At 38.8% G+C, this 23,622-nt stretch overlaps 1 protein-coding gene across 15 annotated transcripts in view; it reads right to left on the bottom strand.

The window, feature by feature from the left end:
* Positions 1–23,622, bottom strand: part of BICD1 (BICD cargo adaptor 1) — a 236,829-nt gene that overhangs the window by 121,953 nt on the left and 91,254 nt on the right. For all 15 annotated transcript variants that reach the window (XM_081591579.1, XM_081591584.1, XM_081591580.1 and 12 more), the window contains exon 2: positions 10,392–10,604. In XM_081591579.1, coding sequence (XP_081447705.1) covers positions 10,392–10,604 — 213 coding nt within the window. The remainder of the gene's footprint in view (positions 1–10,391; positions 10,605–23,622) is intronic.

Raw genomic sequence — 23,622 nt, forward strand, 5'->3', positions numbered from 1 at the left:
TGTTAGATTAAGCTATAAATTCCCTTAGGAGCATTAAATGCCTGAATAGAATCTTAATCAGGCTAGATCTGCCAACCAGGTCTTCTTTGGAAAGAGGTCAAGATGTAAAAAAAAGATTAAAATTGTCCACTAAGCATTCTAGCAGACATGCTGATTTTGCATTACTATGCCTTCTACCCAGTCCACACAGGGAGCAAAATCTGAGCCTGGGGTGGGAGAAAAATTTTGAAACAGAATCAAGCTATTTATAGTCCAAGAATCAGTGTGTACAAAACGGATTGTGCACAGATCTTTATTCTTATGTTCCAAGAGGCAGAAGTCTGGTGTTTGACCATAATTCACAAGACAGGAAAGAGAAGGGAGGGAGGGTAGGTAGGAGGAGGAAAGAAGGAAGGAAAGGACAGGAAAGATATCTCTCTATATATTATATATATAATTCATATATATAACCTACATATATATATGACATATACATCAAGTATATACCATATCAGTTCTACATTTTTAAAAAGTAGACTGGCTTTTGGTGCTTATTTTTTTTTAAATGCCGAATGATAACTGATATAACCCGATTACCTTAGAAACAGTCAAGAAACTACACCTGAATATTTAAAAAAAAAAAGATTTTATTTTTTAACCTATGCCAGCTCCAGAGTTGCCATTTCTGCATCCTGCTCCAAGGGCTTCCCAGGTGGCTCAGTGGTAAAGAAACCACATGCCAAGCAGGAGATGTGAGTTTGATCCCTGAGTTGGGAAGATCCCCTAGGGAAGGAAATGGCAATGCACACGAGTATTCTTGCCTGAAAATCCCATGGACAGGGGAGCCTGGTGGGCTATAGTCCATGGGGTCGCAAAGAGTCGGAAATGACTTGGTGACTAAACAACAACATCCTGCCCCAAGCAAAGCTCCCTCGCCATTTCTAACATTAGCTTGACCGCGGTGAAGTTTCCCATTTAATTCTATATTTGGCACTAGTTTAATGACTGGCTGTTACACAGGACGGAGAAGGAAATGGCAACCCACTCCAGTACTCTTGCCTGGAAACTTCCATAGACAGAGGAGCCTGGTAGGCTGCAGTCCACGGGGTCGCTCAGGGTCGGACATGACTGAGCGACTTCACTTTCACTTTCCACTTTCATGCATTGGAGAAGGAAATGGCAGCCCACTCCAATGTTCTTGCCTGGAGAATCCGGGGGATGGGGGAGCCTGGTGGGCTACCGTCTATGGGGTCGCACAGAGTCGGACACGACTGAAGCAACTTAGCAGCAGCAGTTACACAGGAAGTTGATCCAGTTGTCATTATCAGGCCAGAAATTTATGCCTCTTCTTATTGTCTAATGCAGAAAGAAATGATTCACAAATGAGAATGGTAGTATTTTGAACATGTGTCCTAATGCTGTCCGACATCTGGATGCTGGATGCAACATTTACACGTGTCTTCAATTTTGAAGTTTTCCCTAGAATGTTTAGAATTATGGAGATGCTAGTCCTTAGTACCTCCCGAAAATAACGACAAAAAAGAATAAAATTATTTTTGACTAAAGATCAACTGATGTTGTTTTGAGAGCTATTTAAAAGTTGTTCTGTTATTTCTCATTGACAAATACAACAACTCAACTTTCCAAATCATAGGAAAAAGGTATTTTCAACTCTTAAAAAGAGAAATTATCTGCAGATGACCAGAATCTACTTGCTGGCTACAAGGACAACCCGGTAGGAATGTGGCAAGTGACCATCAGCACCCACTAGAAACAAACATGGCAGAGCTTTCAAAATTAAAACAAACAAAAAAACTGGTTTTCTGACTTTAAAAACAAAGAGAGAGAAATTAAATGTATATGCTCCTTACAACAAGGCATGCATTTTAATCAGTATTCACTGACTCCATGAGCATATGGGATTACAGCAGGCATGATGATTTTACAGATGTGAATAATGCACTCCTCAATTAATGGAAAACTGATTCTCCCTTGGGGACATTGTTTCCCCTGCAACTCTCTCGAGCATGGACCTGGAGGTGAGATGGGTGCTCCTCTTACCTCTCATGGCTGTTTCATTCGTCCTCCTTCTCCTTCATCCCTAAAACTACCTGCTTTAAATCTCCTGTCATCATGAGATTTTTTAAGTTAGTAAATGTCCATTTTAAAAAACCAAATTAACACTAACTTCCTCAAGGGACAGGGTAGCAGCAGGAGAGGCTCAGACACTGCATACTCTCCACTGCTCTGTGCTGTTCTTGTCCCTTATCAAACACCAACTCATTCCCCCTCATTTTTCTAAGACTTTAGCTCCTGGTTCACTGCCAATGTTTCCTAAACTCCTGGTCTTAAATCCTAGTTTTCTCAATATGCATAAAGATGATCTCAATTCCTAGAATTCCTCCTCTTGGGGGATCCTCTCCTGTCAACCACTCATTTCCAAGATCATACCTTAGTGACTCACGCTTTTCTAAGTGATTATGTCACCATTTCTCTCTTCTCAAATACCCCACACCCCATCTTCCCTCTTAGCTGCTGACCTTGCTTCCTTCAGAGAGAAAATTGAAGCAACCTGAAAAGAACCTGCAAAGACTCTCTTCATTCAAACCTGCCAGGGTACCAGCGATGCACCCACAAACTCCTCTTTTCCTGGCTATCTACTATAGAAAAATGAATACTTATGTTCACATTAAAATATAAATGTACATGAATGTATATAGCAGCTCTACTTGTAATTGCCAAAATCTGAAAATGACCCAAATGTTCTTCAATAGGTGAACTGATTAAAAAGTAAAACAAAACTGTGGTATATGCATATGGTAGTATTTGACAATAAAAAGGAAGGAACACAACTGACATGCAACAACTAGATGAATCTCAGAGGCATTATGCTGTAGGAAAAAACCCACTCTCAAAGGTTACGTACCATACAGTTCCATTTACATGACATGCTTGAAAAGACACAACTACAGTGATAGGAACCAGATGACTGACTATCAGAGATTGAAGAGGGGAGGGTATGACTGCAAAGGAGTAGAAGAGGAGATGGGAGATTTTGGGGGTAAGAAAACTTCTGCATCCTAAGTGTGGTTACATGAATCTATATTTGTTAAAATTCACAGAACCACCCACACATACATTTAAAAAATTCTGTGAACCTTAATTTTTAATTAATCCTATAAACAAACTCATTAATGTAAATTATTATTCCCAAAGGCACAATGAAATCACAATAATTCAAAAGTGAATTGTTTGAATATTGTTGAACTTTGCTTTCAAATTCTTGATGATGGTAATATGATGGTAATAGGGATGTTGTGTTTACTGCAGCTCAGCAAGTATGGGAAAGAAGCAAGGACTCTTAACCATGACTGGTTTAGGACAACAGTCTGACCACTTGGTGGACAAGTTGTTAGCCTCTCTGTCTCATCCGTAAAGGGGGGATAGAAACAGTACATGCCTCATAAGTTTAAGAGAATTAGGTGAGATAATTGAAGGAATGTAAAATGCTGAGTATCGTGCTTGACACCTGCTAAGCTCTCATAAATGTTAAGTATCATATTATTTAAACCAATTTAAAAGAGTGATCCTTCTTTTTAAATTAAATTTAAAAAAATCACTTTTTGACACTTTGCAAAGGGAAAGGAGGTGTGAGGGAGGTGTGAGGTCCATTTCCAACAAGTATAAAGAGCAGGACAGAAACTGGAACATTTCAGGGAAATAACTTTTCAGCTATAGCCAAGCCATGCCTTTACAGAATGGAAAATCATCATTCATTGGGAAGTGTCAATTTTATTCAGCTGTCAATTAAATCCAGCTCTCACTGACCAATCATTTAACCAGATCTCAGAGACTATAAGGAGAAGGCAATGGCACCCCACTCCAGTATTCTTGCCTGGAAAATCCCATGGACGGAGGAGCCTGGTAGGCTGCAGTCCATGGGGTCGCTAAGAGTCGGACACGACTGAGCGACTTCACTTTCACTTTTCACTTTCATGCACTGGAGAAGGAAATGGCAACCCACTCCAGTGTTCTTGCCTGGAGAATCCCAGGGACGGGGGAGCCTGTTGGGCTGCCGTCTATGGGGTCGCACAGGGTCGGACACGACTGACGCGACTTAGCAGCAGCAGCAGCAGCAGAGACTATAAGAAAAGCTTTGTTATTACTGGATGCCTTAATTTAAATAGTTCAAACTCTCCCCATCAGTAAGCACATTCAATGTTGTACTGAGAAATAATGCGGTGACTCTTTTGAGAACCAGCCAGGTACAACAGGCTATTTATACTGATAGTATTTAAAAACACCTAGAAGACTCTCCTCTTGCAACCTATGGGCTTTTAAACATGTGATGTTTCTTATTTTGGTGTCAGGATGTCAGCCATTACTTCTTGCTGTCAGAAGGTGCTGGGGCCTTCTGACAGTAGACCCCAATACATCTTTCTACATTTATTGTTTCTGTCTTGCTGTGTGTAAATAAGTCTGGTTACCAAACTTGGAAACAGTAAATAACACTAACATAGCCTCTACTTCTTGTGAAGCACTTTCATGAAAAATAATTTATCCTCATAAATATCATGAGAAGTAGGAGAGGTGTTTTTTTTTTTTTTAAGTCTTTATTGAATTAATTACAATATTGCTTCTACTTTCTGTTTTTGGCCATGAGGCATGTGGGATCTTAGCACCCTGACTGGGGATTGAACCCACACCCTCTGCATTGGAAGGCGAAGTCTTAACCACTGGACCGCCAGGGAGTCCCAGGAGAGGTGTTATTATAATGTTTATGTGGAAAAATGAGAAGTTTAATCACACATCTGATCGACTGTTGAGATGTTTCTTGCTTAGTCACAGCAGGTACCATCTATCTGTGGTTTTAATGAGACTATGATGAGGATAATTTACTGTACAAACTGTTGTATGTTTTTTTAGTCCATGTGAGCTGCTCTAACAATAACACAATAGGCTAGGTGGCTTAAACAGACATTTATTTCTCATAGCTCTGGAGACTAGGACATCTAAAATTGAGGCACCAGCAGATTCAATGTCAGGTGAAGGCCCACTTTCTGGTTCAGAGATGGCCATCTTCTTGCTGTGTCCTCACATAGTAGAAACGGTAAGGGAGCCTCTCTGCAGTGTTTATGCAGTCTCATTCATGAGGGCTCCACTCTCATGACCTAATCATCCCCAAAGGCCCTACCTCCAAACACCATCACATCGAGGATTAGGTTTCAACATATTAATGCTGGGGGGACACAAACATTCAATCTAGAGTACATATTGTCTAAAACACAGCTCACTATCTCCGGAGATACTAAGGTACAGAAAGAAAGAGTTTCTGAACACACTGAGTTGCCTTAGCATTGAAAACAACCACTCATTGTTGAATTTTTGTTCACTGATGCTTCCAGGTACCCAAGCATCTGACTCATAGCAAGCACTGAAGAGACCTCTGTTGAATAAATTAATGTATGATTTCAAAGTAGAAAATCTAAAAAGATGAAAACCCTAAGATGAGAAACTCAAACCCTACATTCAGTAGTTCACATTTTTAAAAATTTCCAGTGGGGTAAAGATAGTCAATAGTATGTGGTTAAAGAGCAGATACACATTTTTAAGAGACACTGGATGTCAGTCTAAGAAGGTAATAACCAGGATGCATAGGCATCCTGAAACCATGTCACATGAGGAAGTGATAGTGGATCTAGATATGTTTAGTTTGAAAAAGAGAAAATAAGATTGCTCTTTCCAAATATTTTAAGTTGTTGGGCATGTGCTAAAACTGTCAAGTGGAATAGAAAACTTAAAAAAACAAACTGTATTCTCTGTAGATCCAGTGGCTAGGAATATGACCAGTTAGTGAAAATTACAGAGAATCAATTTTTCACTGAATAAAAAAGGGCAGTTTAACAATTGGAGCTGCCAAGCACCAGGATGGGCAGCCTTGGGAAGAAGCTGGAAGACAGGAATGAACAGTAATTTAACATCTCCTGTGTGCATTGGACATAAGACCTGTATAATGCATAGGACCTTACATTAGTATTACCATCTCCAGGTCAGAAATGAGGAAAGTGATGCTTACAGAACAAAAGTGACTTGTCCAATATCACACAGTTGCTAAGTGGCACATCTGGAATTCAAACCAGAGGTAGCTAACTCCTAACATAGGTTATTTCTGTTCAGTACAACTCAACAAACATTCTTTTTTTAATGTCCGCTTTTGACCAGGAACTATACTGAGTCCTGGGAAATACCAAGATAAATGACAGACAAAAGACAGTCCCTTCCTTGGAAAGACTCAGAGTTTACCATTCTCCACAGTGCTAGAAGTGTCTGAATAAAGGCTACATGACCATTCCAAGTTACTGGAGAAAGAATTATTGATCTGGGAGTAGTCTTTATCAAATAATCACTTAAAGTGCCTACATGCGCAAATTCATAGATGTGGCTATAATAGATTTCTGGAAATTGAGCTGGTAGATTATAAAATCTGGTTGTATATTGCACTGAGGGGAAAATGGAGCTTCAGATGTGATAAAAATCATATGAATTAAGCAACTTTTAAAATATAAAATGACCATATCCTAATGTTACCAACAGGTAACATTTTATTAGTGGACCTGAAGTATTAACACTTGATTAACTCCTATTTGGTCCTTTGATTGGGTGACATTTTTCCTTTATACTCCCTGTCCTTAAAATCTTATTTAAAGCAGTTTACTCTTTAAAAACACATACAATAGTGCTGTTTAAAATGTCTAAAAATGAGAATTACATGAAAAATCTAAGTTAGGTTTTACAGTCATACATAGTGCTAGAGCTTTTCAACAACTAAAGCAATAATAAAACATATTGTAATTCCTACCATCTGATTCATATCGCAACAGAAAGAATTTTCAAGGCAATAAATTCAGAGAGGTATTTACTTAATGTTTCTTTAACCTAAGAATATGGACCTACATAATAAATGATATCTTCAATAACATTTTTATGGAGGATTCAGAAAGTTATTAGTGATAACAGTTTATGTTTATTATATATTCACTATATAATAAAATAATCTTTAACAAATACCACAAGTATAATTCTAAAACTTTTAGCAGAGCTGAGCCTAGAATATTGATTTTCTAATGTCTAATTCAGAAATGCTTCCTTTTTTTTCACTATACTATCCTATATATACCATATATAGAAAATAATTTTGCCATGGAATTATAGATACATACACACATACATGTGCACGCATGCAAATGTGAATGTAAAATGTCCATAACACACAGAGCACACATACAAACACACGTACCTTTACCAGTATTGATGATTCTACTGAAATTAGAGATTAGTCCTTTTAATAAATAAAAATAATTCCATTAATTAACTTATCAAATTCACACAGCACCTGTCAAGCTGATGATTTACTATGTTTTGCACTGGTTACCTTTGTCTACTTCTCATGGTCCTATCACGTCTCTCTTTCAGTCACTATGCACCCATCCATATCCAGAACACAAAAAGACAAATAAAACTGCTGCTAAGTCGCTTCAGTCGTATCCGACTCTGTGAGACCCCATAGACGGCAGCCTACCAGGCTCCGCCATCCCTGGGATTCTCCAGGCAAGAATACTGGAGTGGGTTGCCATTTCCTTCTCCAATGCATGAAAGGGAAAAGTGAAAGTGAAGTCACTCAGTCGTGTCCGACTCTCAGCGACCCCATGGACTGTAGCCTACCAGGCTCCTCCATCCATGGGATTTTCCAGGCAAGAGTACTGGAGTGGGGTGCCATAAATAAAACTGAGCCTACAATAAAAACAAATCTGGGATTTCAATTTAACACCAGTCATCAAAAGTCTATATCAACATACTAAGAAACAGAATTTATTCTTTTTCTCCTTTTTCAAATGTACTCAACTCTGCATGCTAATAATAATTTTATTAGTGATGTTAAAACCTAAGGTCTGCATGAAAAACAGCAGGGCTCCAGGGTATAGTAATACCACTCACTAGCTTTCAGCCCATCAGAAAGAATATTAACAGATATACTGTTGGCACACTTAGGAAACCAGGAAACTGACCACCTGTTTTTTTCTTTTAGTTACCGACAAACCCAACTGGCTATAGCGCCTTGAGCTGTTTTACACTGAAAAAATACATAAATTTGGATGTAACAAGTTATTCTCTTACTGCAAATCAACTATTGAAAATGCACAGCAATCAAAGGATTATAACCAAGTAATCATTCAGCAATTCCCCAAATTGTGAGCCTTATGATATTCCAATACCCAGCCAAAAAGAAGTCTAAATTAATGTTTCTTAAAGTGTGGTCTCTATGTGCTGTGAATTTGTTAGAAATGCAAATTCTTGAATTCCACCTAGACTTTGAATCAGAATTTTAGGGGGTTGAGCACAAGACTAGGTTTTGATGAGTTGTCTAGGTTATTTTGGTGCTCACTAAAATTTGAGAACTGATCTGAATGAAGGGGTTCTCAACATTTTGTTTCCTTTATGGCCTCAGTTCATTTCTACTTTGCATGCTCATTCATAACCAACTCCTGCTGCTTATCATAAGCCTACTCCTTGGAAACTGCAATCAAGCATGGTGTAAGTGAGGATGCTCTGTCAATCTCCATTGTCTTGCACCAATAGAAAAACATCTATGGATACCCTTTCCTCAACCTTTGCTATTCTTCCCTCAGCTGCAACTGCCATGCACAAGATGGGGCGTGCAGCTTTCAGAAGATAGATCCAATTGGCAACCAAAACTGCCCGACTCACTGGTTTCAGTCCTTCTATACGAACTTCCTGCACATGGGTACCCAAGGCACAGGTTGCCCATGTCACAGCCCCTCTGCTAACCTGCTATGTGAACCTGCTGTTCATGGTGGCTGAGGGCCCTGCCTGTGGATGTTTTGGGCTTTGCTTAATCCAGGAAGTTAGCCTATGGCACCTTGAGTCCACTTGGAGGAGGAGGTCTGGTACTCCAGAGGATAAGCAAGTGATGATGAAAACCCAGCACATACAGATGTGACAAATGAAGAACTGGAGATGGGCTTTGGTTTTTAACATTCATTTAGGAGAATGAGGCAAAGTGTCCTGAAAACTCGCATGTTCTTCTTGGTACCCAACACTATATTCCCCTTGGTTGGCTCCTTTCTTTGTCTCCAGAGTCATACTGCTATATTTGGGGCATGCCCAAAGGCAACAAACTAGGTAAAGCAAATACTTTACTGTCAATATTCACTGCTGCTGCTGCTGCTGCTGCTAAGTCGCTTCAGTCGTGTCCGACTCTGTGAGACCCCACAGACGGCAGCCTACCAGGCTCCTCCCTCCCTGGGATTTTCCAGGCAAGAGTACTGGAGTGGGGTGCCATTGCCTTCTCCGAATATTCACTGACTTCACTGTAATATGGACACAGGCTTATATAAATTATTGATTAAATTTAAGTAAATTTTGGACAACTTATATCTCATAATAATGAAACTTTACTTGTAATATGCCACTAATTTCAAGAAAAGGGTATCAGTGGGTTGCTTTGGTTGCATTTCACAATATCAATTTTTTCATCTGATCTTTTTCTATTATTATGCTTAGTTAATGAGCCTACTTGGTAGTGTACCCGGCACTGGTGTAGGAATTAGAGGCTACCTGTACCTCTTCTACAGCTTTCTTAATCAAAAAATGGAGTGAACAATTTAATATGAAGTTTCCAAAACTACTCCTAAAAGGGTAGTGGATGAAGCTGCTTTTGGCTATTTCTGTCCCCAGGATCACCTCCTCCCCACAAGGCAGAATGACTCTGCCACTCTGAAACCATCTGGCATGTGATGCTGCTAAGTACAAAGCTGAAGGGAAAGAGTTAGTTCAGGGGAGGCCCTGGGAATGAAGAAGGTTTCTAATCTGATTCATACCAGCTATAATTTGCTGCTTGTCTACAACCAGCAAAACAGTTTATGGTTCTCTATCGCCAGACTCTCAGACTCCCTCAAAACACTCCTCCGCCAGTCTCTTTCCCTCAGTGAGGACAGTCCTGTGCTAACACTACTGTCATTTTGAATTAGTACTGACACTGAGCATAAGAGCCAACCATTCCTCTCCACACTGTATTGAAACAAGTAAAGGGAAGGAAGTGTTAAGGTCACTATATTTTTTAAACACCTCTGCAGAAATAGCAAGACCAGGTCCCAAGTACTCAATAAATAAAGGCTTTAATTCTGAACGAAAAGAGAGAGAAATCTCACCTCAGAACAAGCTTTCATTTTACTAAAAAAAGCAGAAAAAATTGCTAGCATTGACATTATGTGCTTCTTGTTTAATATAGCTCCTCTGATTAGTGAAAAAGCTTTACTCCTCTTTCCTAGCAAGAATTTTATCTTCTCTCTCCCACAGCTCTCTCACAGGGAACATGTTTGCTATTTGTTTACCTCCTTCAGATCCTGCACGACGGCTGTGAGCCTCTCATTTTCTGCCTGGACATTAGTGACCACAGCCCGGCTCTGTTTCAGTTCATTCTGCATATCCAAGATCTTCCCCAGATAGTAAGCTTCCTTTGATGCTGACTCCTGCAGAAGCGTTTCCTCCCGAGTCTCTCCATCCTCAGCAACCTTACGGTGGATGGAGAAGGACTGCCCAAACGCCTGCAGAGGATTTGGAAAGAGAAAGAGCACAAAATGAAATGCACCGCTGCACCACTCAACAGAATTGGGAACATGATTCATTTTGCTTTGTGTACAAGAAAAGCTATTCAACAAGACTTTCAGAAGCAAAAACTACACAGTTCATGTAACAAGCTAGCAGCTCTCACTGACACTTGAAATAATTCAATTTAATAAGGAGAAAGAAAAACTTTAAATATTTTGCTAAAATATAGATATAATGTGTTAAAACTTGAAAAGCATTACTGCTTGTTTTATGTCACCATCTTTAGACAAATCCTATCAAGGCATAGACAGCTAAGTGCTAATGAGACCATAAAAATTCATATTCTAATTTTCAGTCTAGAAAAAAATCCCCAAAATAATTTTCGAGAAAGAAAATGATAGTTTCATTAGCTTTCTAATACATTAGTGGTAAGAATATATCAATTACAAATAATACCTTTAAGAGAGAAAACTACCAAACAGCATTCAAACTTCTGGTACCACAAAAAGACATTAAAATCCGATCAATATATAAGAAAACATATCTGTGTACAAAGAAATAAAAAAACCCAGAAATTAATGAAATTGATAAACTATAGTTAGTGAGTGGGAACGGGGTAGAAAAAATGAGGGAATGAAAGGCTATACAACAGATCACATTTCATAGGAGTGACACTTTTTGAGATTGTCTTATCATATCATTCTGGTAGATAGAACCAGAACTTAGAACTACAGTAATGTTTCACATTTTGTTGTTCAGTCGCTCAGTTGTGTCTGACTCTTTGCGACCCCGTGGACTGCAGCTTGCCAGGCTTCCCTGACCTTCACCATCTCCCAGAGCTTGCTCAAACTCATGTCCATTGAATCGGTGATGCCATCCAACCATCTCATCCTGTCATCCCCTTCTCATCCTGCCTTCTTTCCCAGCATCAGGGTCTTTTCAAATGAGTCAGCTCTTTGCATCAGGTGGCCAAGTATTGGAGCTTCAGCTTCAGCATCAGTCCTTCCAATGAATACTCAAGATTGATTTCCTTTAGGATTGACTGGTTGTATCTCCTTGCAGTCCAAGGGACTCTCAAGAGTCTTCGCCAAACCACAGTTTGAAAGCATCAATTCTTTGGCTCTCAGCCTTCTTTATGGTGCAACTCTCACATCCATACGTGACCACTGGAAAAATGATAGCTTTAACTATACGGACCTTTGTTAGCAAAGTAATGCCTCTACTCTTTATAATGTTTCATGTATCTCCCAAATAAATAATAATTAAGATCAGCCTCTATGTGTCCAGGGACCCAATGGAACACAAATAGTAACAAATGAACCCAGCTGTACTACAAATGAACAACATGACTACATTGAAAGGAGTCAAGAAAAAAAGATCTAACCTGAGTAATTTTGGAAATTGGTATTTTTGCTATACACTGTAAAGCTAAAGACAAAACAAATTGTACCCAAACACTATAGTCTAGTTAGTAAATCTATTTCTCACGGGGATTATAGAGGCACAATTCCAAAACTTCTTTACATGTATACTAGGTTTGAGGAAATAAGTAAACATATTATGGATAATGAAAGCCAAATTTCTCCCTGCTGGAGAAAGGCATTACAAATAAAGAAAGGGAGAAGGAAACTAGTGGTATTGGGTTGTAATTAGAAGTATCAGGATAGTCTTTAATAGGGAAATAGTCTAATAGATGGGAGAGACAAAGGTGCTTATGTGTGGTTGTGTACACAGATTTTCTAGCTCTGTCAGCAAAACTTGCAGCCAAATTTTGGTTCTAAATATCAATCCCCAATTAAAAGAACTAGGGCTCTTTGAAGAAATGACTGAGTTCCTGGCTGGAGCAAAATGAACTTGGTGTAAGCTGCGGTGCCAAAGAGTAACAAGATGCTTTCAAAAAATGACGTAGATATGTCAAAGGACACAAGAGCCTACCTAAAGAGGCTCCCAAATGGCCGAATCTGGGATAACTGGGGGGAACAAAATAGTTAACAGTAGTGAATTATAATCCATAGAACAGAAGCAATATTCATGAGTCCACATTGATGTAACAACTGAATAAATAAGGGAAGAAGGAACAGCTTTTCTTTACAGAAGAATTTTAATAATTTAATTCTAATAGAAATAAAATACATCAGCATTACTTGGCAGATACCAAGTAATAATTATTGCAGGTAAAGATTATCAATGAAATATATGGAATATAAAATAATAGGCAAAAAATATGATGAGAAACAGGATATTTGCATAGTCTTAAAGCATTTTCTCCCAAGATATTTATTAATTCCAATGGGAAAAACAGTAACTTTGCAATGGAGTAACCCAGTAGACCTTAACTAAGTGACCAAAACTTAGCTCAGCACCAACAAGACATCCTGACATTGTGCACCTCTGATCAACACATGAGGCGGGCACAGGGTCATTTCTGTGATATTCTTGCCAACAATGCATAAGCCAGTTTTTACCACAAGAAAGCATGAAGCAAATCAAAATGGAAGCATTCTACAAAATAATTGGCCAGGACCCTTCAAAAGTATTAAGGTTAGGAAAAAGAGAGAAAGACTTCTCCAGACAAGATGAGACTAAGGAAACATAACAATTAAATGCAGTATAGGAATCTGGATTTGAGTCTGACATGAAAAAAAGATATTAGTAGGACATTTGGCAAAATCAGAATGCACTCTTAATATTGGCTAATAATATTGTAGCAATGTCAATTTCTGGTCTTCAGAGTTGTACTCTGGTTACGTTAAGGTAAGCTCAGACAGTAAAATATCTGCCTGCAGGTTCAGTCCCTGGGTTGGGAAGATCCTCTAGAGAAGGGAATAGCTACCCACTGCAGTATTATTGCCTGGAGAATTCCATGGACAGAGAAGCCTGGCGAATTACAGTCCATGGGGTTGCAAAGAGCCAGGCATGACTGAAGCGACTCAGCACACACACACACACACACACACACACACACACACACACACACATATTTTAAAATTTCAAATGTTATTAAATGATGCTTCTGGACTGTGTACAGATCAGGAAGAAATAAGGCTGGAATTAACAGAGAAGGATACTCTTGGTGTTTGGTTTCTTCAGTCTCAGGACGGAAAGACATACTTTATGGAGTAGCCAAGATTCTACATGTGATAATAAGCATATAGACTTACGAACAGACGAAAAATTACCTTTGGAGGTGCCATTAACCTTGCTTTTCCATTGGTAATGATCCGATTCTGTGAGAGCAATTCTGAATTCATTACTCATTAAAAAGCCGTTGGTAGGATGTCTGGCAGCACATCTCTCCATGGTGACATGGTGACATGCTTCAGTAGACCCTCACCCTGACAAAGGAACCTTAATCTTAATCTTAATCAAAGGAATCTTCTTCTTAGTTTAGTCACTAAGTCGTGCCCAACTCTTTTGCTACCCCCACGGACTATACCCCACCTCTGTCCATGGGATCTTCCAGGCAAGAATACTGGACTGGATTGCCATTTTCTTTTCTAGGAGATCTTCCCGACCCAGGGATCGAACCTGGGTCTTCTCCATTGTCAGCTGGATTCTTTATCACTGAGCCACCAGTGAAGGTCGACTATATACTTAAGTACTAATAAAATTTAAAATTAGCGTGAACTCTGTGTCAAGCACCTCAGCCTGCTTCTTTTTCACAACTACTTCCTCACTTCTATGTAACAGAAAACTTCCACAGGCCATTTTCTTAACTCTGCCTGAGTAAAATCAATAGACTAAGGCAACCTATGGTTCTCACATTATTCTCGGCACACAGGCAATGCTCCCTTGGTGGCTAAAATGACCCCTAAGATCTTAATAGCAAATGTACTCTGGATCCAGCACCAAAGGAAATAAAACACTTCAGTCATATACACAGAACAGATCTTCAAAATACAGTCAAGAATTGAAATTGAAAATACAAATTGATGAATTCATTTTTGACAAATTCATCTTTGATGAATCCTTAACACATATTTATTACAGCTCAGAAACTTTAACTGAACATAAGGATATCCAAAAGTTAGTCATTATTTTTATGAGGAGTGTGCTCTTTCACTAGGCCTGATTTAAAACCAGTGTAAGTATGGAAGGTTATCCAAGAACATTTATTATGGTGTATTTTTTTTTTTTACTTGAAATATAAAAATAACACCAATCCAGCACAGGCTACAGATGTTCCATGATCTACATTTGCAAATTCTTTGAGAACTAACACGGCTCAGAAAAATCTGCATTAAGGGAGAGTGAAGGAGAAAACACTCCTATTTTACCCAATTCCTAACTGTTGGTAACCGGAACTGGCCATGACAGCCAGCTGACAACTATCACGAGGCTAGTTGTTGAAGCTGATTTACCAGGCCTGTGAGGCTCTGCCAGGCACCTCCCTCCTCCACCACCATTCCAAGCATCTCCTGACAAAGTTGGACCCAAGAGGAGAGAAACAATCTCTTATAAGGCTACTGAAGCTGCATGCTTGGCAGATTTGCTATTTATAGGCAAATCTAGGGCAGTCATGCTTCTGGTTATATTTTGTTCAGATAGCAAGTTCTTTTTAGGCACTGCAGTCATTTCATGGACAATCTTTATTTGAAATTAATTGGAGATAAACTGACATTTCTATACAATTTTAGAATGTACTAGGATTTCTCATCATATGTGTAGCTATAATTCCACAATTATCACCTTTAATAGAGTGCATTGCAGTGTATCAGTTGCTTTCAACTGCAGGGCAGCTTAAGTCCATTTAGCTACATAATAAGTATACCTTGCTTTCTTATTCTACTCAAATGACCTCTTAATCCAAAGAAAATCGAAATTTTTTACCTTCATATTCAAGACAATATGTTAACTGTTAAGTGGAATTTTCATATTTCTTGTCCTTCATATATGAAAGACAAAAGTTCAGCTAGTATATTTAATAATATCATATTATCTTTCAAATATGATCCTTGGTTATAGGATTTTCATTTTTTTATCTTAAAAATTGTGACAAAACAGTATACTAGGTTACTCAAGGACATTAGACAAAATATTTTTACTTGAAATGCTAAAACTTATTTATACACTTGTTTGTTCACTAAATAAGCATTTACAGATAACTATAAACAGGCATTGCTTGAGGCGCTGAGGATTCAGCAATATTTTAGAAAAAAATCTCTGCTACTGGGAGAATTCTAGTGGAACACAAATAAATCAATAAGTATGTGGTATAATGTTAGAAAAATTTAAAAAGAAAATGAAATCCAGGGTAAGAGCATAAAATAGCACTGCCAAATAGAACTTCCATCAATGATATATCTGTGTTGTCCAATATGGTAACCACTGTCCAAGTATGGCAAAAGAGCTTTTGAAATGTGGCAATATGATCAAAGAAATAAGTTTTTAATTTTATGTACTCTAACCCACGTTGGAGAAGGAAAGAGCAACCCACTCCAGTATTCTTACCTGGAGAATCCCATGGATGGGTCACAAAGAGTCAGTCACGACTGAGCCACTTCACTCACTCAACCCACATTAGATCACAGTAATCCAAGTCTATGCCCCAAGCAGTAATGCTGAAGCTGAAGTTGAATCATTCCATGAAGACCTATAAGACCTTATAGAACCAGCACCCAAAAAAAGATATACCATTCATCATAGGGGCCTCTAATGAAAAAGTAGGAAGTCAAGAGATACCTGGAATAACAGGCAAATTTGGCCTTGGAGTACAAAATGAAGAAGGGCAAGGGTAACAGAGTTTTGTAAAGAGAACGCACTGGTCGTAGCAAACACTTTCTTCCAACACACTGGTCATAGCAAACACCCTCTTTCAACAACACAAGAGATGACTCTACACATTGCCATCACTAGATGATCAATACTGAAATCAAGACTGATTATATTCTTTGTAGGCAAAGATGGAGAAGCTCTATATAGTCAACAAAAGACAAGACCCAGAACTGACTGTGGCTCAGATCATGAATTTCTTATTGCCAAATTCATACTTAATTTGAAAAAAGTAGGGAAAACCACTAGACCACTCAGTTCAGTTCAGTTCAGTCACTCAGTCAGATTCCTACTCTTTGCGACTCCATGGACTGCAGCACGCCAGGGCTCCCTGTCCATCACCAACTCTTGGAGTTTACTCAAACTCATGTCCAGTGAGTCAGTGATGCCATCCAACTATCTCATCCTCTGTCATCCCCTTCTCCACCTGCCTTCAATCTTTCCCAGCATCAGGTCTTTTCAAATAAGTCAGTTCTTTGCATCAGGTGGCCAAAGTATTGGAGTTTCAGTTTCAGCATCAGTCCTTCCAATGAATATTCGAGACTGATTTCCTTTAGGAGGGACTGGTTGGATCTCCATGCAGTCCAAGGGACTCTCAAGAGTCTTCTCCAACACCACAGTGCAAAAGCATCAATTCTTCGTGCTCAGCTTTCTTTATAGTCCAACTCTCACATCCATACATGACTACTGGAAAAACAATAGCCTTGACTAGATGGACCTTTGTCAGTAAAGTAATGTCTCTGCTTTTTAATATGCTGTCTAGGTTGGTCATAACTTTTCTTCCAAGGAGTAAGCATCTTTTAATTTCATTCAGGTATGACCTAAATCAAATCCCTTACGATTACACAGTGGAAGTGATGAATAGATTCAAGGGATTAGGTCTGGTAGACAGTGCCTGAAGAACTATGGACAGAGGTTCTTGATAAAGTACAGGAGGCAGGGATCAAGACCATCCCCAAGAAAAAGAAATGCAAAAAGGCAAAATGCTTGTCTGAGGAGGACTTACAAGAGCTGAGAAAAGAAGAGAAGCTAAAGGCAAAGAAAAAAGGGAAGATATATCCATCTGAATGCAGAGTTCAAAAGAATAGCAAGGAGAGATAAGAAAGCCTTCCTCAGTGATCAATGCAAAGAAATAGAGGAAAACAACAGAATGAGAAAGACTAGAGATCTCTTCAAGACAATTAGAGATAACAGGGGAACATTTCATGCAAAGACGGGCACAATAAAGGACAGAAATGGTATGGACCTAACATAAGCAGAATATATTAAGAAGAGGTGGCAAGAATACACAAAAGAACTATACAAAAAAGATTTTCATGACTCAAATAACACCATGGTGAGATCACTCACCAAGAGCTAGACATTCTGAAATGCAAAGTCAAGTGGGTCTTAGAAAGCATCACTACGAACAAAGCTAGTGGAGGTGATGGAATTCCAGTTGAGCTATTTCAAATCCTAAAAGATGGTGCTGTGAAAGTGCTGCACTCAATACGTCAGCAAATTTGGAAAACTCAGCAGTGGTCACAGGACTGGAAAAGGTCAGTTTTCATTCCAATCCCACAGAAAGGCAATGCCAAAGAATGCTTAAACTACTGCACAATTGCACTCATCTCACATGCTAGTAAAGTAATGCTCAAAATTCTCCAAACCAGGCTTCAACAGTACATGAACCATGAACTTCCGATGTTCAAGCTGGTTTCAGAAAAGGCAGAGGAACCAGAGATCAAATTGCCAACATCCATTGGATCATCAAAAAAGCAACAGAGTTCCAGAAAAATATCTACCTCTGCTTTCTTAACTACACCAAAGCATTTGACTATGTGGATCACAGGAAATAGATTATGACACATTAGCCTCAAAAGCTTCTGTATACCCTGCGTTGATCCTATCTTTCCTGCTGTACCCCAAACTCTCTTCAGGGAAGCAATACCCTAAATTTTGTATTTACCATTTTCTTGCTTTTCTTTATAGTTTACCATGTATCTATGTACTTGGAAGCAACAAATAATTTAATATTGTTGTTGTTGTTCAGTCGCTCAGTCGTATCCAACTCTCTGAGACCCCATGGACTGCAGCACACCAGGCTTCCCTGTCTTTCACCATCTCCTGGAGCTTGCTCACTCTCATGTCCATTGTGTTGCTGATGCCATCCAACAATCTCATTCTCTGTTATCTCCTTATCCTCCTGCCTTCAATCTTTTCCAGGATCAGGGTCTTTTCCAGTGACTTGGCTCTTCACATCAGGTGCCAAAATTACTGGAGCTTCAGCTTCAGCATCAGTCCTTCCAGTGAATACTCAGGATTGATTTCCTTTAGATTGACTGGTTTGATCTCCTTTCTGTCCAAGGGACTCTCAAGAGTCTTCTCCAACACCCCACTTCAAAAGCATCAATTCTTTGACATTTAGCCTTCAGTATGATACAACTCTCACATCCATACATGACTACTGGAAAATTCATAGCTGTGACTATATGGACATTTGTTGGCAAAGTAATGTCTCTGCTTTTTTAAAATATTGTCTAGGTTTGTTATAGCTTTGCTTCCAAGGATCAAGCGTCTTTTAATTTAACAGCTGCAGTCACGATCTGCAGTGATTTTGGAGTCCAAGGAAATAAAGTCTCTCACTGTTTCCATTGTTTCCCCATCTATTTGCCATGAAGTGATGGGACCAGATGCCATGATCTTAGTTTTTTGAATGTTGAATTTGAAGCCAGCTTTTTCACTCTCCTCTTTCACTTTCATCAAGAGGCTCTTTAGTTCCTCTTCACTTTCTCCCATAAAGCTGGTGTCGTATGCATATCTGAGGTTATTGATGTTTCTCCCAGCAATCTTGATTCTAGCTTGTGCTTCATCCAGCCCAGCATTTCACATGATGTACTCTGCATTATAAGTTAAATAAGCAGGGTGACGTACTTCCTTCCCAATTTTGACCCAGTCCATTGTTTCACGTCCAGTTCTAACTGTTGCTTCTTGACTTGCATACAGGTTTCTGAGGGGGCAGGTAAGGTGGTCTGGTATTCCCATCTCTTTAAGAATTTTCCACAGTTTGTTGTGATCCACACAGTCAAAGGCTTTGGCATGTCAATGAAGCAGAATTAGATGTTTTCCTGGAATTCTTTTGCTTTTTCTATGATCCAGTGGATGTTGGCAATTTGACCTCTGGTTCCTCTGACTTTTCTAAATCCAGTTTGAACATCTGCAAGTTCTCAGTTCACATACTAGTGAAGCCTAACTTGAAGAATTTTGAGCATTATTTTGCTAGCATGTGAAATGAGTGCACTTCTGTGGTAGTTTGAACATTCTTTGGCATTGTCTTTCTTTGGGATTGGAATGAAAACTGACCTTTTCCAGTCCTGTGACCACTGCTGAGTTTTCCAAATTTCCTGGCATATTGAGTGCAGCACTTTCACAGCACCATCTTTTAGGATTTGAAATAGCTCAACTGGAATTCCATCACCTCTACTAGCTTTGTAGCAATGCTTCCTAAGGCCCACTCGACTTCACACTCCAAGATGTCTGACTCTAGGTGAGTGATCACACCGTCTTGCTTACCTGGGTCATTGAGATCTTTTTTGTGTGGTTCTTCTTTGTATTCTTCCCACATCTTCTTAATATTTAATATCGTTTTCTTTTAAAATTTGCATAATGGAATCATTCCATAGGTATTCTTTTGCAATTTGCTTTTTAAACTCAACTTCCAATTCCTAATATTTAACCATTTTGATAAATGTAGCTATCATTCATCTATTTTCATTGTTATATTATTCTGAATACTATATACCTCATTTTAATATTCCAATCACCTAATCGTAACAATGGATGATTGGATCCATTGCATCCAGTTATTTTTCTATCATAACCGAGTGCATATCTCCCTGGTTAGTACTTATCAAAATACATTTTGGGAAGGAACTGTTTTATTTCCAATTATTGGCAGACTAACACTTTTGCAAAATACAATAAAAATGTACTACTGTAACCATGTATCTATGACATGACCCAGCCATGTCCATATAGATTTGTACACAAATGTGCACACCTTTATATGTAATAGACAAAAACTGAAATGTTCATCAACAGATGAATGAATAAAGAAATTGCAGTATATCCATAAAATGGAATATTACTCAGAAGTTAAAATGAATGAACTATTGATACATGCAACATGGTTGAATTGTAAAATAATTATGCTGAGCAAAATAGGCCAGACAAATCTTATCTACAGTGACAGAAAGGAGATGAATGGTTGCCCTGGAGAGAGGTGTGGGTGGCTGAAAGCTGGGGGAGCTTAAGGAAGCAGTGAATCAGTGTGCAGAGGAAAAAAGGAAGGATTATCATGGTGCACAAAAACATTTTAAGGACTGATGGATATTATCAGTCATATTATCATTATCTTGTCTGTGATGGTGATTTCACAAATGTATACATATGTCAAAATTCATCCAGTTGTACACTTTAAGTATGTGCAGTTTGTTGTATGTCAATTATACTTTAATAAAACTATATAAATAATAAATTACTAGAAAAATATTAGAAGAAAAGCACAGAATGTAAGCCCCAATGATTTTTTTAAAGACTTTTTTTAGAATGGTTTTGGTTCACAGCAAAATTGAGAGGGAAGTACAGAGATTTCCCAAATACTCCCTGCCCTCCACATGCATAGCCTCCCCCACCAGAGGGGTACTTTCGCTACAACTGAAGAACCTACACTAACACATCATAATCACCTGAAGTCCACAGTTTACATTAGGGTTCACTCTTGGTGGTGTACTTTCTGTGAATTCGGACATAGCCATAATAACATGTATCTACCATTATAGTATCATACAGAGTAGTTCACTGCCCTAAAATCTCCTGCTCTATCTGTTCTTCTATACCCTCCAATTCCTGCCAACTACTGACTTATTCACAGTCCCGGAATTTTGCCTTTTTCAGAACGTCATATACTTGGAATCATATGGTATGAAGTCTTCTCAGATTGGCTTCTTTCATTTAGTAATGTGCATTTAAGTTTCTTCCGTATCTTTTCTTGGCTTAATCTCTCATTTACTTTTAGCACTGTATCATATTCCATTGTCTGGATGTACCACAGTTTAGTTGTCCATTCACCTTACTGAAGGACATCCTTGGTTGCTTGCAAGTTTTGACAATTATGAACAAAGCTGCTATAAACATGTGTGTGCAGGTTTCTGTGTGGATGTAAGTATTCAACTCCTTTGGGGAAAGCCAAGGATTATGATTAGTAGATTGTATGGTAAAAGTATGTTAACTTTAGTAAAACACCACCAAACTATCTTCCAAAATGGCTACACCATTTGGCTGCATTCCCACCAGCAATGAGTGAGTTCATGTTGTCCAACTATCCATTTTTTTATTATTAGATTCAACAGTCAGGAAATTACACTTCAATAAGTTTAACCAGAACAAATGTAACATAGGGATAAAAAAAGATTACAAAAACTGTACCGTTACTCACTGAAGATGTGATTAATACGAACTACACCTTGACAAAGACCTGTAGAAAATCACGTGCAAACAGCACTGGTCCCCAGATATACTTTGGATAGTATTATCCTTAGCCACATGTGTATGAGTTTCCCTAGCAGTGCTTCTCAGTTCTAGGGGCCATTGGAATCACCTGGGAAGTTTTTCAAAACAAAGACACACAGACTCCAACCCCAAATATTCTGTTAACTAATTTGGGATAGAGATTCTCAAACATTCTTGGCTCAAGATACACTTGGTGTCTCAAAACTTTTTTTTAATGGCACCCCAGGACAAAAGAAATACCAAACAAGTCCATTTACTAAATAGTTCCAAACAACTTAGTAAGTCTTCATGTCTAAATGAGGCACTGCGTGTGTTAGTAGCTCAGTCATGTCTGACTCTTTTCAACCCATGGACTGTAGCCCGCCAGAATCCTCTGTCCATGGAATTTCCCAGGCAAAAATACTGGAGTGGGTTGCCATTTCCTTCTCCAAAATGATGCACAAGCCGTCTGAAAAACTAATGTGTGGAAACTGAAAGAAAAAATATTTTAGTTTCATTCTTAAATAACCACAATTGCTTAGGAATGGGATAGGGCACCTGTTCGGCTCTGTACAACTTCTCAAACCCTGGAATCAGAGTGGACTAAGCTATCTTCATTTCCTGTTCCACAGTGATTTTCCTATGGTTTTCCTATCTGCTTTTTATTTGAGCAACCACTGAAAGATCTAGTTTTGCAAAATCTTGCATAGTAGAAAAGAATGGAGCAAGTCTAACAAGGAAACTGTGACCTGAAACATTTTGAGTTAGTAGTTCACACAGTGTCCAGCAGATGCCAAGTATCACAGTATTCTCTCGAACATGTAAAATACCCCACAGTCCTCCGTGAGTTTGTGGTAGTGTCCCTGGGCACCTACAGACACAATCTGGTAACTACACGTCTGGGGTAACGCCCAGCCAAACTATTTCTGATCAGCTCATTTTTAGATTCTAACATATGAGTTGACCCTGATGATCAGAAAAGGCCCTGATGCTGGGAAAGATTGAAGGCAGGAGGAGAGGGGGACAGAGGACAAGATGGTTGGATAGCATCACTGACTCAATGGACACAAGTTTGAGCAAGCTCAGGGAGATGGTGAAGGACAGGGAAAGCTTGGTGTGTTGCAGTACATGGGGTCGCAAAAAGTCGGACATGACTAGTGACTGAAAAACAGCATTTTTAGATTCTAACATAAGGGTTGAAAATCACTATTCTAGAGTGTGGGCCAGGAGCTAAATGACCAGCCTAAAGATCACACACAGCTTCAACTCTTTCTAACAAGACTGCAGGGTTCTCCAAAGTGGCTGCCCTGATTCACATTGCCACCAGCGTCTAAGAGTTCCTGTTGTTCCATGTTCTTACTGTGGACTTTCCGACTTTAAGGTTTTCCCCACTCTGGGGAGTGTGACACAGTGTGATATCTGGTGGTTTTAATTTGCACTTTCCTAATTACACTAAAGTACTTAGTATTTAGTATAAAGTATATACTTTATTTAGTATAAAGTATTTCATATTTTATTGACCATTCACATTTCCACTTCTGTGTAATTTTTACTCAAGGCTTTTTTCAATTTTCATCAGGGTGCTTTTTACCATCTTAATGATTTGTCAGCCATATGCAAAACAAATATCTCTCCCCAGAATGTATGGCTTGATTTTTCACCCATATTGCAGCATCTTTTGATGAAATCATTGTCTGAAGGCCAGTTTCCTGT

Source organism: Giraffa tippelskirchi, chromosome 4, assembly GCF_054371585.1.
Source record: "Giraffa tippelskirchi isolate mGirTip1 chromosome 4, T2T-mGirTip1v1.2.pri, whole genome shotgun sequence".
Lineage (NCBI taxonomy): Eukaryota > Metazoa > Chordata > Mammalia > Artiodactyla > Giraffidae > Giraffa > Giraffa tippelskirchi.